Here is a 23,676-nt window from a genome sequence, read left to right as displayed (position 1 = left end):
TCCGTGCATAGAGAAACAGAAGCTGTCTGGGGAGGAAGGTGGGCGTGGCATACCGGCCCGCCCACACCCGACATCAATGCTGAAACTTGACAGCTGCATTAACTCTCCTTGCGGCTGCCCTGGATTGCCCACCAATCATTGGATGTGCTTTATAAATCTTACACTGCTGAGGTATGTAGCCCGAGTTCTCGGCCAAATCCAGGCTTTGGGACTCGGGGCTAATCATTTTAAAAAAGCAACAGGAGACCCGGGGCTTTTGGGGAGCACACTCAGGGCTATAGCCCAGGTCAGCCCCCCCCTGCCGACGCCACTGGGTTGCTGTTACATTTATATTTTGTTACTTGTTTTCGTCCACTGGTGTTGCTATTTGGAATATGTAATTTGCTTATTAAATGTATTTGCACCTTATTCGTTTGTGTCCTGATTCCTTAGTGCAGCCAATTGATCTGATCACCCTTGCTGGATGCCTGCATGTGGTATCCCTGACAGCGGGACTTCATTTGAGTGATTTTCCCTCACTTCCTGTTTGCTGATGATGGTTTACCAGATAATAGGTGAGAAAAATCTCTCTAACAATGCCTGGATACGAGTAAAATTATATCCATTCTAGAAGATCAGTGAAACATATTTTGTCAGCTTTTCCTATATAAAGAACGTTGGCTCTGGTTCTAGGGCACGTAGCTCGAGGAATTGGAAGGGGTTAGTGCCAATTGGGGCTGGTCTCACTCAATCGCATTGCAGTAACATGTGTGATAACATACTTTTGGCGAACTGGTGCATTGTTATGCCATTCATTTTATGGCAACTATACAAAACATCACAATGCATTGTAACGTGTTATCATGTAATGAGGTGCACTGCATTTTAAAAAAAGATGCAGTCACATTACTTTGTCTGTTCTGGTGCCCTGACAACCCATTTAAAGGGCTGCTTTAACACAATGCACATTCAATTCAGAGTTCTGTGAATGGGGGAACTACAATCACCTTCAGCCATTGCAGCTGACGGCTTGTAGTTCTCAATGAACTACCAGGGCTAGGTAGTTCATTGATGATTCCTGTCATTTAGTAACTGCCTGCCCATATGAGGTAGGGGCAGACAGCTACGCAGAGAGTCTGCAGGAGCCTGAGATTGCACCGGTGATCTGCTGGTCGTGGGTGCAATGCTTTACAGGCTCCTAATAAAAAAAAAGAATAATAAATGTACATTTTTTATTATTAAATAGATATGCATTTATTATTTTTTGATAAAGGTGAACTTACCCTTTAACTACAATACAGTTTTGTTACTACATCTTGACTGCAGTGTAAATAATAGAAAACAATAGGTCTTGAAAAATGCAATATGGAGCAAAAAGAAGCATACCTCTTAAGCCACAGTGCAGTCTGTATGTTCCAGTTATCAATAAACATCTTAAAGCTTGTTGAAAACTGAAATAAAAAAATAACATTAGCAATCACTAAATATGTTCCTCTGCTGTCTTTATTGAAGAATTAGTTCTAAGTGGCTCCATATGATTAAAGTATCTAATAACTGATTTAAGGGAACTACATGTGTGAATGAGACAATTTAAAAATAAAAGGAAAGATACCGAGCTTAGAGGAGGAAAGTGAGGCTAAGTTTACATGGACGATAGCCTTGGCCACCGCTATGAAAATGGTTCCATGATGGATTGCTTTTCAGAGGTGTTTGACAAGAGTAGAGGAGGCAAAATATCAACTCCTTACTGCCTGTTTTTTCACCCTGTAAATGCCACACCACCGTCCCCATGCACTTGAAGGGTCGTGCATGGTGGCTGTACTGTCTGCTGAATACAACAGAGTTTGCCTTTGCAGCTTAAGGGGGGGGGGGGGGGGTGCAGTAAAGATGCAGCCCAATCACCTGTTTTTACGGCCACCTGACGGCAAGAGTAAACAGGCCCTTACTTTGTCAAAAATGTGTCAAAAAATGGACAGATGCTATAGTCTCAGATACAGATATTCCTAAGGCCCCTTTCACACATGGGAGTGGGTTGGCGGACTCCGTTTTTCTAAGCAGGGGATTGATTCGCCGATCCCCCACTGAGCAGGCAGATGGCAGCTCTGTCTCCGCGCTGTGTGCAGGGACAGAGCTGTCAGGTCCCCGCTGTTCTCTATGGGGACAGGCGGTCCGTTCTCATCTGATCGGATCCGCTGGACAGATGGAAAATAGGATTTCCATCCGTCCAGACTAGACGGACCGGATCGGATGTCAGTGGACATGTCTCCGCTGACATCCGATGCCCCATAGGGATGCATTGGGCATCCGTTCAGATAAGTCTGAAAAACTCACAGGCGGATCTAAGCGGTCCGCAAGTGTGAAAGGGGCCTAAATCCTAGATGGACTGTCTTTTTTCAACCAGATTAACTATTTATGTCAAAGTAGCCAATGAATCAAAAAAATAATGAGATTCATCAAATCTTAAAATAATGTATCCCTAATGATTACCAAACACTTGGATAATATTACCTTTTACAGCAGAGGCACTTCCTTGATAGGAATCATCTGTTAAGTAATCCAGTTAAAACTCTGCTGCCGAGACAGGTTAACACTAAGCCTGACAGCTAGTAAGCTGCCACCTACTCGTGGCCAGCGAGTTTGCAGATCAGTGAGAAAATTTGTGCATAAATATATAAGTAAAAAACTCTGCTTCATAGTTGTCGGTAAACACTTTTCAGAGAGATACTGCTCTCTTTTATTAGGACTGAGCGTACAAGGATCTCGGTCATCTCTTTTAGTACCTTGGTTTTAACCCTTTTGTGTACTCAAAAGATAACCCCATTGTTCCTATCTGATTGTTTATAAGATTTTCACACTTAAAATTTTTTTTCAATTTAAAAAAAAAAGAAAAAATCTGAAAAAAGTAATTAAAAACTCCATTATTAATTAAAAGCAAACAATTCAAAGTGAATTCATATAAAAAAAATCCATCTAATTCCCACATCTGACATCAATTTCACAAAAACTTTTCCTATTTTGTTTCTGGATTTCTTCATTGGCCCAGAATCCTGTACCTTGTACACTGCTAATATGCAGTAGCTTATAATTGTTATATAACTGTGTAATAATACAACTGGTGCTTGTTCTTTTCCTATAAAATACCATACACGTTCTCTCATGCGTATCTCCAATTCATCTTCAGATTGTCCTATAAACTGTTACAAGGGCAGTGTATACAAAAGATGGTCTCTTTTGTATCATTGGTTAGTTGATCTTTTATATCAAATTTATTTTTGTGCTGGTATAAATGAAGTCTTGTCTTTTTCTTACTTCCTGCTGTTTGTTTTGTTGTGCAAGCCATTCATTTCAAACACCTATCGAATCTACCTTTTATGTTTATTATGTCTCCGCTCTGCTTATTGCTCTTGTTTTAAACAGTTGGGACAATTTTAAGGACTCAATTGGACTCCCTCTTAAAAATAAAATTGGGTCTGTTTGGAAGGACAGGTCCAAATGTTTTATCTCATTCAGGATAGTCTAATATCTTCTGATGATGTCTTGTACTGTATAAGCCTGTGAATTATACTCATACTTATATCCTACTTATACTTATTACCCTACACGTCTCTATTATACTGTATATAAGTTTCTCAGCACAATCCTTTTTATCTTTATCTTTGCTTGTAAGCAGCTTTGTCCTATGTAGGCTCATTAAGTCTTTTGCCTCCTGTATCACAAGTTCTTCAGGGTATCCTCTCTCTCTGAACTGCTCTGACAGTCCACTTCCTTCATGTAATCATTGATACAACTACAATTCCTCTGAAGTTTTCTATGTTGGCTTTTTTGGGAAACTGTGCAGCAAATGACAATTGTCTGATAATAGAAAACTATTTGAGTCAGCTGTTTCATGATATGCGGAGTGTGAACGGTATTAATTAACTAGTAATATGTATAGATAAATAATCTAATTGATTCTGGGCACCATTTTAAAAGAAAATAATATCTATATATTTTTCAAGAGGCCCACACCATACTCTACTTGGTTCTAGATGAATTTGGATTTGCAATATGCCACAAAAAGAGTGGCATTGCCCATCCTCAAAGCTGTGCCAGTAGTCTGAAGAAAGAAGGTATTGACCATCCTAACATGATTAAGGATGAGTTTAGACTAAACGCCTTCCAAATTAAACTCTGTATTAAATTAATATAGCAGTTTGTTTGCTTGTAGGAGAAATGTAAGCTAGCTCTCTTGTTACCTCTTCCCATGCTCGCCTCCAGGACTTCACCAGAACCTCTCCCATCCTTTTGGAACTCCCTACACCAGTATGTTCGGTCAGCTCCTACCCTGTTCACCTTTTTGAAAACAAATTTATTCAAGGAAAACTACCCCACCTCCACCTAAGAATTGTACTTGAGTTACCCCCCATCAGATCATACCCTGCAGCTATTACCTTTTGTACCACCTCCTCCTCTCTTAAGATTGTAAACTCCATAAGCAGGGCTCTCCTATTCCTTCTCTATTAAATTGTATTATAATTATACTGTCCCCCTTTTTTATTGTAAAGCGCTGTGTAAACTGTTGGCACTATATAAATCCTGAATAATATTAATATTCATAATAATCATATTGGAATTTATTTATTAAACCTAGAGAGGGCATGATTTGCCACAATTCTGGCGAGAAGCCAGCTTTCAGTTTTTTTTTTTTTACTAAAGCTTAATTAAACAAGCTGAGGTTCGAAGCGGATTGGTTTCTCTGTGGAATTTTGACTAATTTTGCCCTCTCTACTTTCAGTAGATAAACCCCATTGTAACAGCTTTATGGTCAATAATCATTTATAGGGTTGTAGCATCCAAAGTACCTAGAATGTAGTCCTTTGACCAGGATATAGAGGGAGTAGCATCTATATAATGGGAAATATTAGATATTAAAGACCCCATATCTCTGAGAAAATGGGACCTACTGCAGAGTTGTTGGGTTCCTTATGGATTTTTAGCATATAGTAGAATACTAGAAATCTTAATTTTTTTTTTGGTTTTTTTTGTTAGTAATTACGTTTTATTCAGCTTTTTTGAGAACCCCTAAATCATTATCTTTATGGCTAAATGTATTTAAATCTGACATTGTACAGTACCTTTCCCTTTATCTGCTGGTCATATAATCAAATTCTAATTTTTCAATAGAGATCTCATTACTTGCCTCTCTGTCTATTTAAATTGTCATCCTTACTTTGACTTGTATGAAAATTCCTGACGTCTCTAACTCTTAATTCCTGGAATGCCACCAAACCGAATCCAGTCTCTAACTTTGGAAAAAAATAGATTTAGGTTTTAATTCAGCATGTTTGTCACCCCTCAGGGTGTTCAGTTCAGTTGGATTTATTACATAGTATTTTTTCAAAAGTAATTTTTGTACAAATTGTTTTTCACCTATATGAATCTGTTGACATTGTTAAACTTTCACACCAGTGTATTTTTTTTTTTTTTTAATATACATTCCTTATTTTATAAAAGGGAAAATAAAAACCATCATGTGATGTGCACATTCTAGTGGCAACTGTGATATGGGTTATACTTGTCAAAAACCATAGCAGTATGGAGACATTTCAGCGACAATCTGAACAAAAGCAACAGTGGCAGCTAAGCTACCATGTCCACAAAGATAGGAGAAGGGCCAGTGAGGCATAAGATGGCTCAGAATGTTTCCTGGTGCAGAGATTTTGATTTTACCTAAATAAGGAAGTGGGTGGTAATAAAAGAAGGAAGTTGATAATGTGGCTAGTAGGGGAGAAGGGGAAGTAGGATCAAGCTTACTAATAGGCCAGGTTTTGAGAGAGAGGTGTGGGGGAGGATGTAGGTAAGTTCAGAGGGTAAAAAAAAAAAAAAAAGTAGAACAAAGGGCATGCAGTCAGAGGGAAACCAATCCTGGGTGGAGAATAAGAAAATAATAAAAAGTAAGGGGGGGGGAGGGGGGAGTCAGGGAGGAATTAGGGTGGAATGGAAAGGAGCAGAGGGAGGGTAAGAAAGAGTGCTAAGAAACAGGCTGATGGGGGAGACAGTTAATTGGTGTGTACTGGGGAAGCCACCCCATTAAAATAAATAGAGTTGGGCTAGCCACTGAAAATTTGAAATCTATATTTAGTAACTTTTAACAATTTAAAGTAACTAAAGTAAACCTTTTTGTTTGGTTTTGGATAGAGTGCAGAGGGATAGAATGCTTGTCAATTTTTAATGCTGTCTGTGCCCCTGTTAAGGAGATTCACTCTCTCTATTTGTCCTGTTTACCATTATCATTGAAAGTGAAAGTAAAAGGAAATCACCAATTTGGATTGTCCCCAGTAAAGTAATAGAGGAGAAATCATCCAATGAGTATACTAGCTTTGGTGACCTGGGGGTCCCCAAGCAATTCCCTTAATCTGCAGGGATTTCCTCCAACTTCCTGTTTGGCTACAGGACAGGAAGTGAGGGGAAATCTCCGCAATGGGACAGAGATAGTGAAAAAAAAAAAAAAACCCCTGACCGGGGTTAGAACTCTCCCTTGCTGTATCCAAAATGAAAGAAAAAAGTTTTGCCTATAGTTCTACTTTAAAGTGTTACTAAAGTCAATTTTTTTTATTTTTTTATTATTAAAATAACAAACATGTTATACTCACCTGCTTGGTGCTGTGGTATTACACAGAGCGCCCCAGATACTCCTCTTCTTTTGTGTCCCCAGAGCAAGCCATTTACTATGGGGACACACAGGGTGTGCTCGCTCCCTACCTTTGTATCTATGGAGCAGCCCGCCTTCCACTTCCTCTTCACTGCATTTGATTGACAGCAGCAAGAGCCAATGGCTCCTGCTGCTGCTCGAATGCTGTGTGAAGAGGAAGAAGAGAGGGGAGATGCAGCCATGCACAGCGCTGAACTCTTCTCCCCTCTCTTCCCATTCACACAGGGAAGGGTGGCACAGGGACACTGAAAACATTTTTTAACTAAATGCAAGCAATGCATTTTTAGGTTTAGTATCACTTTAAGTATTTGAAATGTATGGCTTGCAAATGCCTCAAAACAAAACCAAAGCATTTCTACCAGGATGAAAAAAAAATGACTTTAAAGATCTATTAACCTGCAATACAAAAGGGGCCATCTATTGCATGCAGTGCCCTTGTAACAAACAGAATGTAGCACCCAGTAAATGGGAACTCATGATACGCATGAGAAAAACATGTGCCTGGTAATTTAAAGGGAAAGCACAAGCACCCGTGTATGACCATTATAAGCAACATAATGTACAATACAAATGTACAGAACTCTGTGCCATCATAAGGACACAAGAGGTGGAGACTTTGTAAAATGGATACCCAGAACAAAAACAAGATGCATTTTAATAGGAATTCACTCAGACTGTGGGGTCTAATTTTTTAAATCTTAACATATATTTTAAATACCCCCTGGCCACAAATAGTCTAAAAGTTGGTTTATAAAGGACATTTCCCACTTATTGTATATTTGTGCTTGAAAATATTTTCTTTGGAAAAGGTATATCTTTATTCCATAAGACAGGACTTTCTTCTATAGAAGGTTTCGAATAATGAAGAGCTTAGGTTCGGTCTGAACTCAGAATTTAGCTGTCTTTACTGGAACAATGAACCGACATTGACCTAATATGGCTATGTGTCTATTAGCTGCAGGGTGGAGGATCTCTCATCCCCAGCTCATCGACTCAGCAATGACAACTAACCTCCAGATTCGGACAAAGTTGGGTTCAGACTGATCACAATCTCCTTACTACTTCAGATGGGAACAATGAACTTTCGGCAAAAGAAACAAGATTCCTTGTACATCAAGTCCTGACAAAGGTGAGTGACACCTATCCAAAATGTGTTGATTGATAGCTATGAGGCAGAGGCTTTCAAAAAGATACACATGCGCATCACCGGTCTCTCTCTCTGACCTGCAAACTCACTAGTAACAAAGTTCTAACTGGATTACTGAAAAGAGTATTTCCTTCAAGGCAAGCTCAAAATATAGCGTGTGCTGTAATTAATGAATGAGACGTAGCCAAGAGATTTAAAATTATACCAGTAGTCAATTAAAACCAAAGCTTCAATACACTGGAGGATGCTGACACTCCCAGAGTCAGCAGTCCTCTCCATCTCTTATTGTCTATTTGCAGAAAAAAAAAAACATGGAATATGAAGCCAGACAGACAGACAGACAGACATGTAGCAACCTACAGGTAGGTGCTAGGTAAATGCGTAGTGGGTCTTGTCTGCCTAACAGCAGGGCCATGATTGTTTTTGGTTAGGGTGTCATGGTTTCCAGGTGTGTTGCTGAGAGGGGAGTCTCCCCACTGGCTCCGTGAGAGGCTTCGCATAGGACAGTGGAGGACAGTGGAGGAAACCCAATCAGGGACACATTCAGGCTTGTAACTACCCCAGAAGGCAGATTCTGCAGCAAAGGATTCTGGGAGTGGGTATCAGTCTGAGGGGGATGCATGACTCATTGTCTTTGGCGGGAAGCAGAGTCCCAGGAGGGAGAGGATGGCTGTCTATCCTCCTGTCAGTGGAAGCGGATGTCTTGGGTGCTGCCTGAGAATCCAGAGGGTGCTGAGTTGAGCTGAGGGAGATCCGGTGTGCTGAGAACCAGCAGAGAGCGAGAGGGGTCCAGTCCCAGGAAAGCCTACACAGGTCGTGAGTACTGAGGATTGCCCCTGGGGGTCTGCCTATTGTCAGTGGGGACCACTCCGGAGAAGGTTCTAGGATCCAGGTATCCGCTAGCTGTAAATGGGGTACCTAGTCAGAGGACCCCGAAGTGATAGAGGGGGTACCTAGGTTGAGGACCCTGAAGTGTAAAAGGGGGAGCCCACAGTTTGGGCCCTGAAGAGAAAGTGCACAGTGTGAGTGCACCTGTTGAGAGTTGCAGCCATACAGGATTTCACAACAAGCTACCTCAAGCCAGAGCAAGGCAGGATGGGGTAGTCAGTGACTTTTGAGTGCAAGCAGTGTCAGAAGTCCCTTATGCTACAGTCCTGGATCATCTGGACTTAAGTCGGAGTTCCAGCACAGCTTTCAGAGTTACAGTGTGTTTCAAGTGTCAGTCAGCGTTGGCTAGCGTCGGCTGGCGTCAAGACAGCGCTAAAGGGCATTTTTCTACAACAGTTTCAGAATTGTATATAGTCGAGCCAAAGGAGTATCCCACTCATTCCCTTCTCCCATCCCCTAAAATTACAATAAAACAACAAAACAAAGATGCCGGAGTTGTCAATGTCTCAGTTCTCACACCCAGTGCCGCAGCTCACATGGGCTGGAGAGGTAACCGGTAACAATGACAGACCCACATCAGCCACAGGCCTGGAAAACCTGCTACAGATAGACAAACAATATAAAGCCAAAAAGCAAATGTAAGATATATAGTTGGAAAAAAAACACAGTCCCTGATCCTTTGTTTACATTTACCTGCTGAATTAGCCGAGGAGTGATGAGTCACTGGTTGTTTAGGACACCAGCGGGTTCTGGCTCCCTGACAATCAGTATCCTTGAGCAGAAGCTGTCACATTTAGCTGCAGTAGTAATACTGCTGCTAAATGTTTCACTTTCCGCTGTAGTGGAAAGAATGCAATAGATTCCACAAAATAAAAACATTTTAAGGCATGCCTTAATTACTGCATATTTTTTGTTATTTACCGCAATTGCCTGCTTCTGAGATAAATACTCCATAAGTATTTAACTCAAAATAATTATACTCTGCTTCCTCCTCCTTTTAGTGATCACTCTGTTAGCATATGTGCACTGCAGCAGAGCCTGATTGGCTGCTATTGCTGCCCTTTCTTCTCTAAGTGTTGTCACCCCGAAAGATTATGGTAGGCCGATATCAATAACTCAAATCTATAATTTTTTCTGTATGCTTCATGTATTACTGATCAAGTTCAAGCTTCAAAGGCAAGTTCCAACTTTACTGGTGCCTGTCATAAAGCAGATTCACTGAACTGATACATCAGGCATACTTGATGCAAAGGACAGCAAGGTGACTGCAGTGGTGTGTTAGAGAACACCCCTCTTGCATTACAAACAGGTAAGCAAAAGGGAATTAATATTAATAATAAACTTTATTTTATATAGCGCCTTTAAAGGTAGCTTTTTTTTAAGCGCTTTACAAGGAAAACACGAGAAATACACAAGATAGCATAAAGGAAAAAGGACAATTAAATTTGAGTTCTAGTAATTTTTGTGTTTATTAAAAGTAAGCAGCTACAAAAAGTGTCCTATGTTCTCCCTCGGCGGCGCTGGCATCTGTACTATGGGCACCCAGCTGTGACAGCTTGCAGCTTCACAGCTAGATGCCCACTGCGCATGTGCGAGTGGCCCTGCACTCTGTGACTGGTCCTGAAGTCTTCTGGGAGATGTCATGTGTTCCAGAACACTTCGGGAGGGAGGGGAAAGGAGAACTTTCACTTCCGATCGCTTAAGGAGACCGGAACGGATGTGGGAGCAGGTACTTGATTTTACCTCCTCCCCAAAAGCTCTGTTTAATCTTAAAGTGAAACTTCCCCTTTTGGGTGGAGCTCCGCTTTAAGTGAAAGCTTGTCTAAAGGAAAACGTTTTTAGATTTGTTTTGAATGAGTTTAGAGAAGATGACAAAAGCTTGTTTGAAATCTTTACAAATTTATTAAAAAATAAAAAAACAAAAAAATCCCATGTACATAAGTATTCTCAGCCTTTGCTCAATACTTTGTTGAAGCACCTTTGGCACCAATTTCAGCCTCCAGTCTTTTGAGTATGATGCTACAAGCTTGGCATACCTATTTTTGGGCAGTTTCTCCTATTCTTATTTGCAGGACCTCTCAAGCTCGATCAGGTTGGATGGGGAGCGTCAGTGCACAGCACACCCATTTTCAGATCTCTCCAGAGATGTTCAATCGGGTTCAAGTCTGAGCTCTGGCTGGGCCACTCAAGGACATTTAAAGAGTTGTCCCATAGCCACTCCTCCTTTGTTATCTTGGCTGTGTGCTTAGGGTCGTTGTCCTGTTGGAAGATGAACCTCTGTCTGAGGTTCAGAGTGCTCTGTAGCAGGTTTTCATCAAGGACGTCATCGTACATTGCTGCATTCATCTTTTTCCGATCCTAACTAGTCTCCCCGTTCCTGCCGCTGAAAAATATCCCCACAGCACGATGCTGCCACCACCATGCTTCACTGTAGAGATGGTATTGGCCAGGGGATGAGCGACGCCTGGTTTCCTCCAGACAGGACGCTTACCATTCATGCCAAAGAGTTCAATCTTTGTTTCATCAGACCAGAGAATTTGGTTTCTCATGGTCTGAAAGTCCTTCAGGTGCCTTTTGGCAAACTCTAGGCAGGCTGTCGTGTGCCTTTTACTGAGGAGTGGCTTCCCTCTGGCCACTCTACCATAAAGGCCTGATTGGTGGAGTGCTGCAGAGATGATTGTTCTTCTGGAAATTTCTCCTCTCTCCGAAGAGAAATGCTGGAGCTCTGTCAGAGTGACTATCGGCTTCTTGGTCACCTTTTGACTAAGGCCCTTCTCCCCTATCGCTTAGTTTGGCCGGGCGGTCTGCTCTAAGAAGAGTCCTGGTGGTTCCAAACTTCTTCCATTTATGTATGATGGAGGCCACTGTGCTCATTGGAACCTTCAATGCTGCAGAAATGTTTCTGTACCCTTCCCCAGATCTGTGCCTTGATTAGGGCTGCTGAATATAATCGAAAGATCGATGCATCGCGATTCGACCCTTCGCAATTCTGCATCGATGCGGGTTGCCGGCATAATCGATTAGGAAATGACGTCATCAGCCGCGGCCACGCCCTATCGCGCAAGGGAGAAAAAGTCACAAGATCGGCAGCGGACTGGTGGGTTAGTGGCGAGAGCTTAATAAAAAGGCTCTGCCCCTCCCCTTCCGTCTCTTTGACCCGGGCCGAGGCGCAGCAAGACATCCCCCGCGTGTATCGGCGTCCCACCTGCGGCCTTGCAGCCAAGAAACCAGCCAGCCAGCCAAGCCACAAGCCAGTCCACACTCCACAGCACAGGAGCGAGGAGCCATCGCAACCAGCCAGCGCCGCCAGCCTCACCGTAGCCGACCGTCCCAGGCCCAGCCGCCGCCACGCCGCCACTGCCAGTGACGCCAGCCGCGCGCCACAGAGCAGCACAGCACCTGTCCTCCTCTGCAATGCAGTGCACAACAACCCACACAGTCACACAGCAGCAGGTATGTACTAGTCCGAACAAATAATTGTATAATCATGACATTCATGGGGGTCTCGTCTGTATCTCTGGGGGATGTCTGATGGGGGGGGGGGCTGGGACAGGGGACGGTCGGTCGGGGCCCGGGGGTACTGTTCTGCTGTGGCAGTCTGGCAGCCAGGGGAGCTCTCTCTGAGTGTCAGTGGGGGTCTCTCTCAGTGTCAGCTGTGGGGGTCTGGGCAAGGGGGGGATTCACTCAGTGTTTGTCAGTGCTGTGGGGGATTGGGGAAGGTGTGGGACGGTGGGACATCCAGGTCTCTGTCAGTGTGTCCGGCTGTCAGCTCAGCTGTGGGGGGAGGGGGGTCTCTGTCAGTGTCACTGTCACTGTCACAGGCAGCTGTGGGGTAAGGGGGGGCCCCGGGGGTTTTGGCTCAGTGCATGCATAAGAGGGAGTCTGACAGACAGACTGGCAGTTGCAGAGGGAAACAAACATCACGGTGAACATGGAAGTTATGCAGCAGTGCACTATTGCCAGGTTCACCCTTGATGTTTGCTACTAGTCAGGAAGTGCTCTGTTTTGTAGAGGACAGGTTATGGCACACCTGGAATTTATTGCAATGCATATTCACATAAAAGGATTTATATATAATGTTTTGTGGGAATTTATGATGACCATTTTCACAAGAATATTAGCTTGGCTGGCTGGCTGGCTGGCTTCTTCTATCTTGGCTTGCCTTTAAAGTACAACTATAGGCCAAACTTTATCCAAAATCCAAAAAGTTTTGCCTTTAGTTGTACTTTAAATGGTGGTAGGCCTGGCTTATATTAATATTTTCTTTTATGAAGCAGTAAACTGCACTACTACAGTTTTTTACTAATTTTACTGTTACTTCTAGTAAAATACTAGTGTTGTTGTCTGCCTCTGCTATGCTGTTTGCATTTTCAGACCTTCCTATATGTTTGCAGTGCAAGTGCACTAAAGTATGCAGGGCTTGCAGGCCATGACAGGGTCCAGGAAAGTGTCCTTTGAAGCAAATGAAAATAAAAAGGATTCTTTTATTTGTGACTGCTTGATTGATTGTTTTTTTTGATAAAGTTTTGAAAACCATTGGGCAGTGGGCTGGGCATGGGCATTGGGCAGTAATCGTGATGCATCGCGGAATCGAATCGTATCGAATCGTGACCCTAATAATCGTAATCGCATCGAATCGTGAGGTAAGTGAAGATGCGCAGCCCTAGCCTTGATACAACCCTGTCTCGGAGGTCTACAGACAATTCCTTGGACTTCAAGGCTTGCTTTGTGCTCTGATATGTACAGGTAACCGTGGGACCTTTTATAGACAGGCGTGTTCCTGTCCAAATCATGTCCAATCAACTGAATTTACCACAGGTGGACTCCAATCAAGTTGTGGAAACATCTCAAGGATCAGTGGAAACAGGATGCACCTGAGATCAATTTTAAATGTCATGACAAAGACTGCGAATACTTATGTACATGTAATCTTTTTCGTTTTTTATTTTTTTATAAATTTGTAAAGATTTCAAACAAACTTCTTTCACGTTGTCATTATGGGGTATTGTTTGAACAAACCCAAATCCAATAAAGTTGGGACATTGTACAAATTGTGAGTAAAAAAGGAATGGACTAATTTACAAATCTCATAATCTTATATTTTATTCACAATATAATGTAGATAACATATCAAACGTTGAAAGTGAGACATTTTAAAATGTCATGCCAAATATTGGCTCATTTTGGATTTCATGAGAGCTACACATTCCAAAAAAGTTGGGCAGGTAGCAATAAGAGGCGGAAAAGTTAAATGTACATATAAGGAGCAGCTGGAGGACCAATTTGCAACTTATTAGGTAAATTGGCAACATGATTGGGTATAAAAAGAACCTCTCAGTGTGGCAGTGTCTCTCAGAATTCAAGATGGGCAGAGGATAATCAATTCCCCCAATGCTGCGGCAAAAAATAGTGGAGCAATATCAGAAAAGAGTTTCTTAGAGAAAAATTTGAAAGAGTTTGGAGTTATCATCATCTACAGTACATAATATCATCCAAAGATTCCGAGAATCTGGAACAATTTCTGTGCGTAAGGGTCAAGGCCGAAAAAACCATACTGGATGCCCGTGATCTTTGGGCCCTTAGACGGCACTGCATCACATACAGGAATGCTACTGTAATGGAAGTCACAACATGGGCTCAGGAATACTTCCAGAAAACATTGTCGGTGAACACAATCCACGGTGCCTTTCGCCATTGAGTCAAACTCTATAGGCCAAAAAAGAAGCCATAGCTAAACATGATCCAGAAGCACAGGCGTTTTCTCTGGGCAAAGGCTCATTTAAAATGTACTGTAGCAAAGTGAAAAACTGTTCTGTGGTCAGACGAATCGAAATTTGAAGTTCTTTTTGGAAAACTGGGATGCCATGTCATCCGGACTAAAGAGGACAAGGACAACCCAAGTTGTTATCAGCGCTCAGTTCAGAAGCCTGCATCTCTGATGGTATGGGGTTGCATGAGTGCGTGTGGCATGGGCAGCTTACACATCTGGAAAGGTACCATCAATGCTGAAAGGTATATTCAAGTTCTAGAACAACATATACTCCCATCCAGACGTCGTCTCTTTCAGGGAAGACCTTGCATTTTCCAGCATGACAATGCCAGACAACATACTGCATCAATTACAACATCATGGCTGCGTAGAAGAAGGATCCGGGTACTGAAATGGGCAGCCTGTAGCCCAGATCTTTCACCCATAGAAAAAACATTTGGCGCATCATAAAGAGGAAGATGCGACAAAGAAGACCTAAGACAGTTGAACAACTAGAAGCCTGTATTAGACAACATTCCTATTCCTAAACTTGAGCAACTTGTCTCCTCAGTCCCCAGACGTTTGCAGACTGTTATAAAAAAGAAGAGGGGATGCCACACAGTGGTAAACATGGCCTTGTCCTAACTTTTTTGACATGTGTTGATGCCATAAAATTTAAAATTAATTTATTTTCCCCTTAAAATGATAAATTTTCTCAGTTTAAACATTTGATATTTCATCTATGTTGTATTCTGAATAAAATATTGAAATTTGAAACTTCCACATCATTGCATTCTGTTTTTATTCACAATTTGTACAGTGTCCCAACTTTTTTGGAATCGGGTTTGTAGAATTTTAAGGAAAATAATGAATTTAATCCATTTTGGAATAAGGCTGTAACATAACAAAATGTGGAAAAAGTGAAGCGCTGTGAATACTTTCCAAATGCACTGTAGATACAGTACAGTGAGTGGGATTGTCAGCCCAGGACAGGAATTGTGCTGCTGGCAGGATCACCCACTGAGAAAAAAAAGACTCAAATAACAAAATGCATACAGTCATCACATAACACAAGCTGCATCAGATTACATTTTTGTTCTTGGGTTTAATTACATTTTAATATTCCATTTTAATATTTATCTTTATCAGTTTAAATTTTTACCAGACAACAGTCAATTACCTCTATTTGATTAATTTTCAGATTTGAAACCAGATCCCAGTTTTCTTTTCCATTTTTGTCATAGCCCTGGAATCCAAATCCTGCAGCATTATTGATAGTATCAGCTAAAAGAGAATGAAAATGCACAATATTTTGTTGATTCTTTGTAAGAAAAAAGAAAAAACACAACGCTTTGTAGAAGAAAATTTCAAACACTTCCTCAAACATACTAATCAGTGCAAATCTACCTATTACACAACCAGATACTACCTCAAGCAGCTTTACTTAAGTCAACATCAAAGCATATCACACCATATTTTGACCATTTCGTAAAAGAAATTTCAGAGTTTCTCTTGGCACTGCAGTATTCATCGCTCCCTGTGCAGGTGTAAACCTGGCTGCCATTACTCGTGGGTGCCCCAACACCCTTTGAAACTGGCATTGCAATAATTACAAAGTGTTTTGAAGCTCTCCTAACCATTTAGGCTGGTTTGTGTTGTAGTACAGAGATGTGTACATCTCCTTATATGGTAAAACTGCCTTTTATACCCATCACAGGCAGAATAATAACCTCAATGCCCAGCATTTACAGTGACATCATCCAAACTGTAACAGTAATACTTCAGGCAGGATTGTTTTCTGATTAGCCAACATAGGCACTGCCTAAGGTAGGAGATTGGCTGGGGGCAGCACACAGCAAGTCACACATCAAGTTACAGTTAGTAATGCATTCCTGTGTATAATAAAACATTCCAGACTACCACCCTGCCTGCCAGTACCATCTAGCTAAGCCCTCATTATTGCGTTTCCTGTATGGCTTGTACATGTTTGTTGGTGGAATCATGTACTGTATGCTTACAGTTCACCCACTCTGGGGCCATACACCTAGAATCAAAGTGCAGAGTAGGGTGCCAGTTTCACTTCTAGTTGTCAGTTTACTGGTGCAGATTGTCTATTTTAGCATATTTGTCACCGGCCTTGCTGTGGCTTTTTTCCCTTTAACATGTAATCTTTTTAGTGTGATACTAGGGCTAGTCGGTCCACTAGTTTAGGAGAAGAATGGCCCAAGACATTTGGCCTAAGGTAGCAAGAAGTATAAATCCAGCCCTGATGCGGTTCAGTTTTAAAACATAGAACTAATATGCAGACTACAAGTCATAAAATAAATCATACAATTTATGAATGTAATCTCATTATAAATTTTGCTAGTTAACGGGATATTTATAGTATATTGGTAAACTGAGACTTTTACAAAAAACATAACAAAATGATTTATTAAAATATGGTTATAAAAGTCAATGAATCTGTTTCCAGGTGAAATAAAAAAACACACGATAGAAAGTACATGCAATTTTAGATTAATTTATAAGCAAAAGCAAATATCAAAACAGTGAACTTCGTAGACGCAGCATTTGAATGAAGATAGTATTGCAATTCTCAATTTGACCACAAGATGTCAGTATTCACTCATTTTCCAGCCAACTCACCAAGGGTCCAGGCAAAGTAATACTTTGGTCTTGCAGCCATTAGGGACAGGTAGAGATATATTACTTTTGTGGGCACTGATGAGGTTTCAACAAAGTGTTCATCAATATTGTACTCTACTGGTAATATCCGCGTGGCAGTCATGTAAAATGCTAATGAGACTGCACAGACCACAAGCTTGTGCACAACAACCGCCTGCAAAGAGAAAAAACACATCTCGTCTTATGATTTTTGTACTGTAAGACTGCTTTAACATCAAGAAAATCACAAACAAAAAGAGAAATCAAGATTAAAAAAAGGAAGTGGTCAAATTTGGATTATAGCTGAACACAGCAATTACATGAAAAGGTTTACAATTAAACAATGTCAGGCTGGTACTTTCAAGCCTTAGATTCAGTTCCCACCAAGGCAATGGGTGGATGCATGCAATTCGTAAGTTCTCTCCAGGCTGATTTAATAAAGGAAAATAACCTGCATCATCTTACAAAGGGTATCCACAAATAGTGTAATAGATTATCTCTATAATAGCTCATGTCCAGCCTTCCTATAGTAAAACTATAGTAACACTGAAAAATGTAAAACCATTACGCAAACAACATGAATTTTAATGTAATTTGAATTACTTAAAAAAAAAAAACACCTGCCAATCCTACCAGTGACTGCTGATTTTTTTTAAACAGGGTGACAATGCTGATTTACCTGCAATGAAATCACTGCAGCGTTGTCATCATGTGTTGACCCTGTGCTGCAGATAGAGGAGATTTCTTAGAGTTGTCATTGGTGAAAATCCTCCTCTTCAATACACCTTCTCAAAATCAGTCAACTCTGGCCATGTCCATCTCCTACCCAGATGTTGTGATTGTGGCTGAACAGCACTATTTACATCCAACACTTAGGGAGAACAGTGAAAGTGACGAAGAGCATCCCCCTTTTACCCTCCTACCAGCTCTGGTAACCAGAAGAGTGCTTTATCCCCTATGACATCCTTGGACAATATAAGCATTATAAAGCATTACAAAATAAAAAAGATGACTACAAGTGGACTTTATTGACTGGTGCTATTGTTATTTTTATTTTAAAGCCAGTATCTTTCTGTTCCCTATTCATTCAAAGGTTCAAAAGTTTTACATAAAAATACTGCAAAGACAGGCCATCATTACTGAGATAGCATTGCCTGGACGCAATGTACCGTATAAGGTTAACATACTTCTACAGTGGGTCGCTGAGTGATGATTCCAGGAAGCCAAGTAATAATTCAAAAAGTTTGGTATATCAACAGAAACATAAGATACAGAACAAAAATGGAAAGAGTAGGAAAGTGATGGGAGGTAAAGGAAATATGATGTTGGGAGATTATCTCAAGGAGATAGGGTTAATTAAAAGCCAAAACTAATCAGGTCCGAGATTTAGGAGGTGAAGGTTAAAGTCTGAAGGTACACAGTGCTGGATCGAAGGGGACCGCACTTTCCTGAAGAAAGCCATTCTGTCATTTAATAAAGAAGTCATTTTATCATACCTTCAGTGAAAATGGCACGTCAAAAGCAAAAGTAGTAGGTTCACTTTGCTACAGGGACACTAAAAAGCTTTTGCTTTCCCAGGGTCCCCTATAAACACCTGTTCATCATCAGACTATTTTTTTTCATTTGCCCCAATAAGCCCGCGTGCATAGGGCCTAAAATTGCCAAACAAAATGAAGCCTTGGCCAGGTTGATAAGGTGATGAATCTCTGTGAGATCTAACAAAGCATATGTTAGCCCAAGTAGCCAAGTCCTTGTCCATGCATTGTTCTGGGCTGTCAAATCTCAGAATTTTGCTCTGTTTCCCCAGATTTTATAATAGATTGTAAATCAGGTGCTGAATAATTGACAAATGAAGAGAATATAGGCACACATCCACATCTCCACCAGTGTAGAAATAGTGGCAGGTTAACGAAGGCAGAAAAAAGCCATGTTACACCCTGGAAACCCTCCTCTTACCAAACCTTACCAAAGCTGTACTAACAAACCCAAACTGGTACCAAATTCCCAAGTCATGATCGCATCAGTTTTTTTGGCTGTAAGCTTGTTGTGTTACTATAGTGATGCCAGAGCAATATAATGGTGCAGTGTTGTCAGAGGGGTATCAGATTGCTGAACAAGGGCCTTATTATATCTAATACATGCCGCCATATGGTTTCCCTATTGCCAGAGGGATTTTTTCAGCCAAAGTCACATTGCCTGAGCTGGTTTATTCTCTAGGGCTAGGTTCACATCTAAGCAGTTCTGCATGCCGTGTTTGCGCGGGCACAACTGCTTATACATTTGAATCTGCTGCTGTACCTGCGTGTCTTACGAGAAAAAGGTCCCTGTGGCATTTTAAAAAACTCAGTGGCACTGAAACCGCATGGTGCCAAAGTGCCGACAGGTTTCCGCATAGGGGAAAGTTCACTAATTTTTTCAGTACGTGCGTTCGCCAGTAAGAGGTAAATAGCACTTCCATGTTTTCTTAAAACAGAGCGTTTTTCGTGCGTCTGAACGTAGGTGCGGTAACATGTGCGATTTACACCCACCCACACATATCTGAATCTAGCCTAAAGATGCATTTTTAACCAGTTTTTTAATACTGTGTTGCTACACTGCCTGTCCTGGTTTGCTCCTAACCCTCCACACCCCTATTACTATTGCTGTATCATAAATTGCATGACTTGCCTCCCTCGGCTCCCCTCCTATACTGCAGGTAAGATTTACAAGTCTCTCCACTGCTGTGACAAGCCCTGCCATGCGTTGGGCAGATAAATTACTTGGCGCTTCTAGGCTTTTTATTGGAAGCAGTTAGAGTCCTTTAAATTTAAAACAAATGACAATTTAAATGCTAATGCAAGCACTGATCATAAACAAATCTCCAAAACGTTCTGGGCATAAAAATATTCAAGAACTTTTGCAAGTGAATTGTGTGCAAGCAGAAAAATAATAATGACTTTACATTTCTTTAATGGCAGCATTCATACACACCTGAAAACACCCTTTGATAAATTTAACCCCCTCTCATCAATGTATTCTTTCTGGAAGAACAATCAGGCTAGCCTCTTTCCCCAGTCTAGTCACTCAATTCTTCTTCCTCCCATGTCATCAACATTAAAGTGAAACTAAACCTTCCTATCCTTTACAGCCTGGGTCTTGAATTAAAAATCACAGGGGTCCAGACAGTAAAGTTTGCTTCTGGCGGAGGATCAAATCTCATGTTTGCACTATAACGCATCACAGACCCCCTTTACATCACAGTCCCTTCTGTACATCTGGGTCTGCAGTCTACCCTTTACATCATAGCCCTCTTTACATGACAGTCCCCTCAGTGCCCCTCTTCAGTTCATAGTGTCATCAGACCCCCTTCACAAAACAGCTCTCCCGCTAACATCACAGCCCCCCCATCCCTTTACATTAGTGTTCACAGTCCCTCTTGAGGTCCAGTTTAAACTTGAATCCCAAAGGACCCCCGTTTTGCTCCTGTGCAGCTTAGTGTGGTGCGACTTTCAGCCCATTAATTTTAATGGGGGGAAACTGTGATAGATTGCTGGTTGCTTAACAGTAAACTGTGGTAATTTGTAAATATCGATATAATTATAACATTGAAATTAAAGTGTCACTAAGGCTGCATTCACATGTCAGCATATGATCGCGGGCAGAACCGCCGCGGTTCCGCCCGCGATCCGGAGATTTACTGCAAATCGCGGGACGCCTAGCATTGCCCGTTGATTTGCTATAGCCCCCCCAAACGCCGAGCGATGTTGCCGTGATTTACGCCCGCCGAATCGCGGCAACATCGAGCAAACAAAATCACGGGACGCAATACGCTCCAAAGAAGCTCTTGTACTTTTTTGGAGCGTATTGCGTCCCACGATTTTGTTTGCGCAATGTGTCATACGCTGACATGTGAATGCAGCCTAAAGGGAAAACATTTTTTTAGTTTTGGATGGAGTGGAGAGGGATTAGACACCCTGGTAGGTTTTATTGCTTTCTGTGTTTCCATTAGGGAAATTCCCCTTCTCTATTTGTCCTATTTACCATTAAGGCCCCTTTCACACATGCTGTCCGTTTGTCCATTTTTCATCCATCCGTTGACAGATGAAAAACGGACATCAGTGTAGCTCTATGTAAAAACGGACGACAACGGATGATCATCAGTTAACATCCGTTTTCATCCGCTTCCGTCAAGGTCCGTTTTTTTGAACGGATGAATGCCCTATTTTTTTATCCGTCAAAAAAACGGATCGGACGAAAAACGGATGACAACGGATGAAAAACGGATAACAACTGACGAAAAACGGACGACAACTGACGAAAAACGGATGAAAAACGGATGAAAAACTGATACATTTGACGTGACTGAACTGATGAACTGAACGGACCGTATGTGTGAAAGGGGCCTAAAGGTAAAAAAAAAAATCCCACATTTTGGGTTGACATCAGAACACGAATAGAAGGAAAAATCTTCTAATTGGGACCTTAGTTCAGGGGACCTGGTGACCAGAAATTCCAAATGAGGGACAGTTTAGAGCTTCATCAATGCTCTGGTTTGTTTCCTTCAGGGGCTCCAGTTTCCTAACCCACAGGCTCTTTAAACCCTATCTTCTATTTCAGAATGGACAGCACCATCATAACTGTGCTTCTTGTTGATTATATTGGTTTGTCTACATTGAAACTAGAGTAGAACATCTGGAGGAAGAGCTGCCTTGGTAGGGTATGCCTCATCTGCATTTCAGAACAAAGCCAATTGTAAGATGGAAAAAGCAGCAAATCACTTTTTGGTTCCCTCATCTCTGAAAATAGATTTACAGTTCACAAAGCAGTTTTAAAGGAATTTTAAAGAGATTTCTTCTCACTTATTGTTTTGGCTATGGGATTGGAAGTTTGTGTAAATATCCCCAATGGGACACAAATTGCAAAAAAAAAAAAAAAAATGAAACCCTCCCTTACTCTATCCAAAATGGAAAAAACATTTTGTCTTTAGTAACACTTTAAAGGAGTGATCGATGAAGTATAGTCAAACATTCAACTTCAAGAAGTTCCACCAAAGAGCTGGTGCACCTGCAACTGTCGAGATCTCCATATTCCATCAAAACAACACATATATGCCTAGAATCATTCTGAGGACCAATGACTCTGATACAGACTTATGCTACATTTAATTGGACTCTGGAACTACAGACCAGGCAATACCCTAAGTACTTTTCTTTTTTTTCTATTTCTTTTGCTTTTGCTACTATTGTCTATTTTGGCATTACCTTTTTCTGTATATAGTTTGCTTGCATAATTTTTTCCTTTTCCTTCATTAAGTAATAAATTAATCAATTAAGCTTTATCTTGGATGCTCTGTCATATTCGTGTCTGGTGTGACAGCATGTATAAGACACTGCTTAAAAATCTGAATTGTTATAGCAGATGCTGTGAACAATGAATGTTTCTGTTAAAACTGGCTACCATGTACAGCTGCACCAGATTTTGCACTCTCTAGTTTTAGTAAATCACCCCTATATGTCCATCAACAACCACATGCAGATACATGCCTAGTCAATATGGGGTGCACAAAAGCTGACCTCTATGTAGTTAGGATCCCTGCTAAAAAATAAACAAATTATGAAACCATGTTCACCACTCCTCCAATTAAATACATACGTTCCAACTTACTGAGAGCAGAGAAAGAGGGATGCCACAGGCAATTAATTTGCATAAAATGTGTTAAACCTAGAAGTGCTTTTTTTCCCCATTACTAGCACTACGTTTGAGGTTAGATGGAAGGTAAAACGAAAAATAATACTTTTGTTCGTTTTATTAGTACATGAATTTTATAGATCTATATATACGACAAGGGAAAGACAACTGAGGTAGAAAGAAAGAGGGATTTGTTTGCAAAAGAGGGGCAATCCCTCCAAATGAGGGGCAGTTCAGAGCTTCATCAATGCTCTGGTTTGTTTCCTTCAGGGGCTCCAGTTTCCTACCCCACAGGCTCTTTAAACCCTATCTTCTATTTCAGAATGGACCGCTCCATCGTAATTGGGCTTCTTGTTGATTATGTCTGTTTGTCTAAATTGTAACTAGAGTAGAACATCTGGAGGAAGAGCTGCCTCGGTAGGGTATGCCTCATCTACATTCCAGAACAAAGCCAATTGTAAGATGAAAAAGCAGCAAATCACTTTATGGTTTCATCATCTCTAAAAATAGATTTACAGTTTACAAAGCAGTTTTCAAGAACTTACACATATGTGATCCTTTTATTTTTGCTCCTTATCTTCCTTTGAAGAAACCTCAACAGAAAGAAACATATACACTATATTAAGAAAAGTATTGGGACGCCTTCCTTTACACGCACGTGAACTTTAATGGCATTCCAATCTTAGTCCATAGGGCTAAAAATGGAGTTGGTCCACACTTTGCAGCTTTAACAGCTTCAATTCTTCTGGGAAGGCTCTCCACAAGATTTGGGAGTAAGTCTATGGGAATGTTAGACCATTCTTCCAGAAGCACATTTGTGAGGTCAGGCACTGATGTGGACGAGAAGGCCTGGCTCAAAGTCTCTGCTCTAACTCATCCTGAAGGTTTTCT

General features: G+C 41.2%; 1 protein-coding gene across 2 annotated transcripts in view; it reads right to left on the bottom strand.

The window, feature by feature from the left end:
• Positions 1-23,676, bottom strand: part of MBOAT2 (membrane bound glycerophospholipid O-acyltransferase 2) — a 416,068-nt gene that overhangs the window by 23,482 nt on the left and 368,910 nt on the right. For both annotated transcript variants that reach the window (XM_082248995.1, XM_082248994.1), the window contains exons 8-10: positions 17,101-17,293; positions 15,635-15,738; positions 1,366-1,430 (exon numbers count right to left, since the gene is read on the bottom strand). In XM_082248995.1, the coding sequence (XP_082105121.1) occupies positions 1,366-1,430; positions 15,635-15,738; positions 17,101-17,293 (362 nt within the window). The remainder of the gene's footprint in view (positions 1-1,365; positions 1,431-15,634; positions 15,739-17,100; positions 17,294-23,676) is intronic.

This window comes from Pelophylax lessonae (assembly GCF_965119305.1).
Source record: "Pelophylax lessonae genome assembly, chromosome: 3".
In the NCBI taxonomy this organism is placed as follows: domain Eukaryota; kingdom Metazoa; phylum Chordata; class Amphibia; order Anura; family Ranidae; genus Pelophylax; species Pelophylax lessonae.
This window is presented reverse-complemented; position numbering and strand designations above follow the sequence as displayed.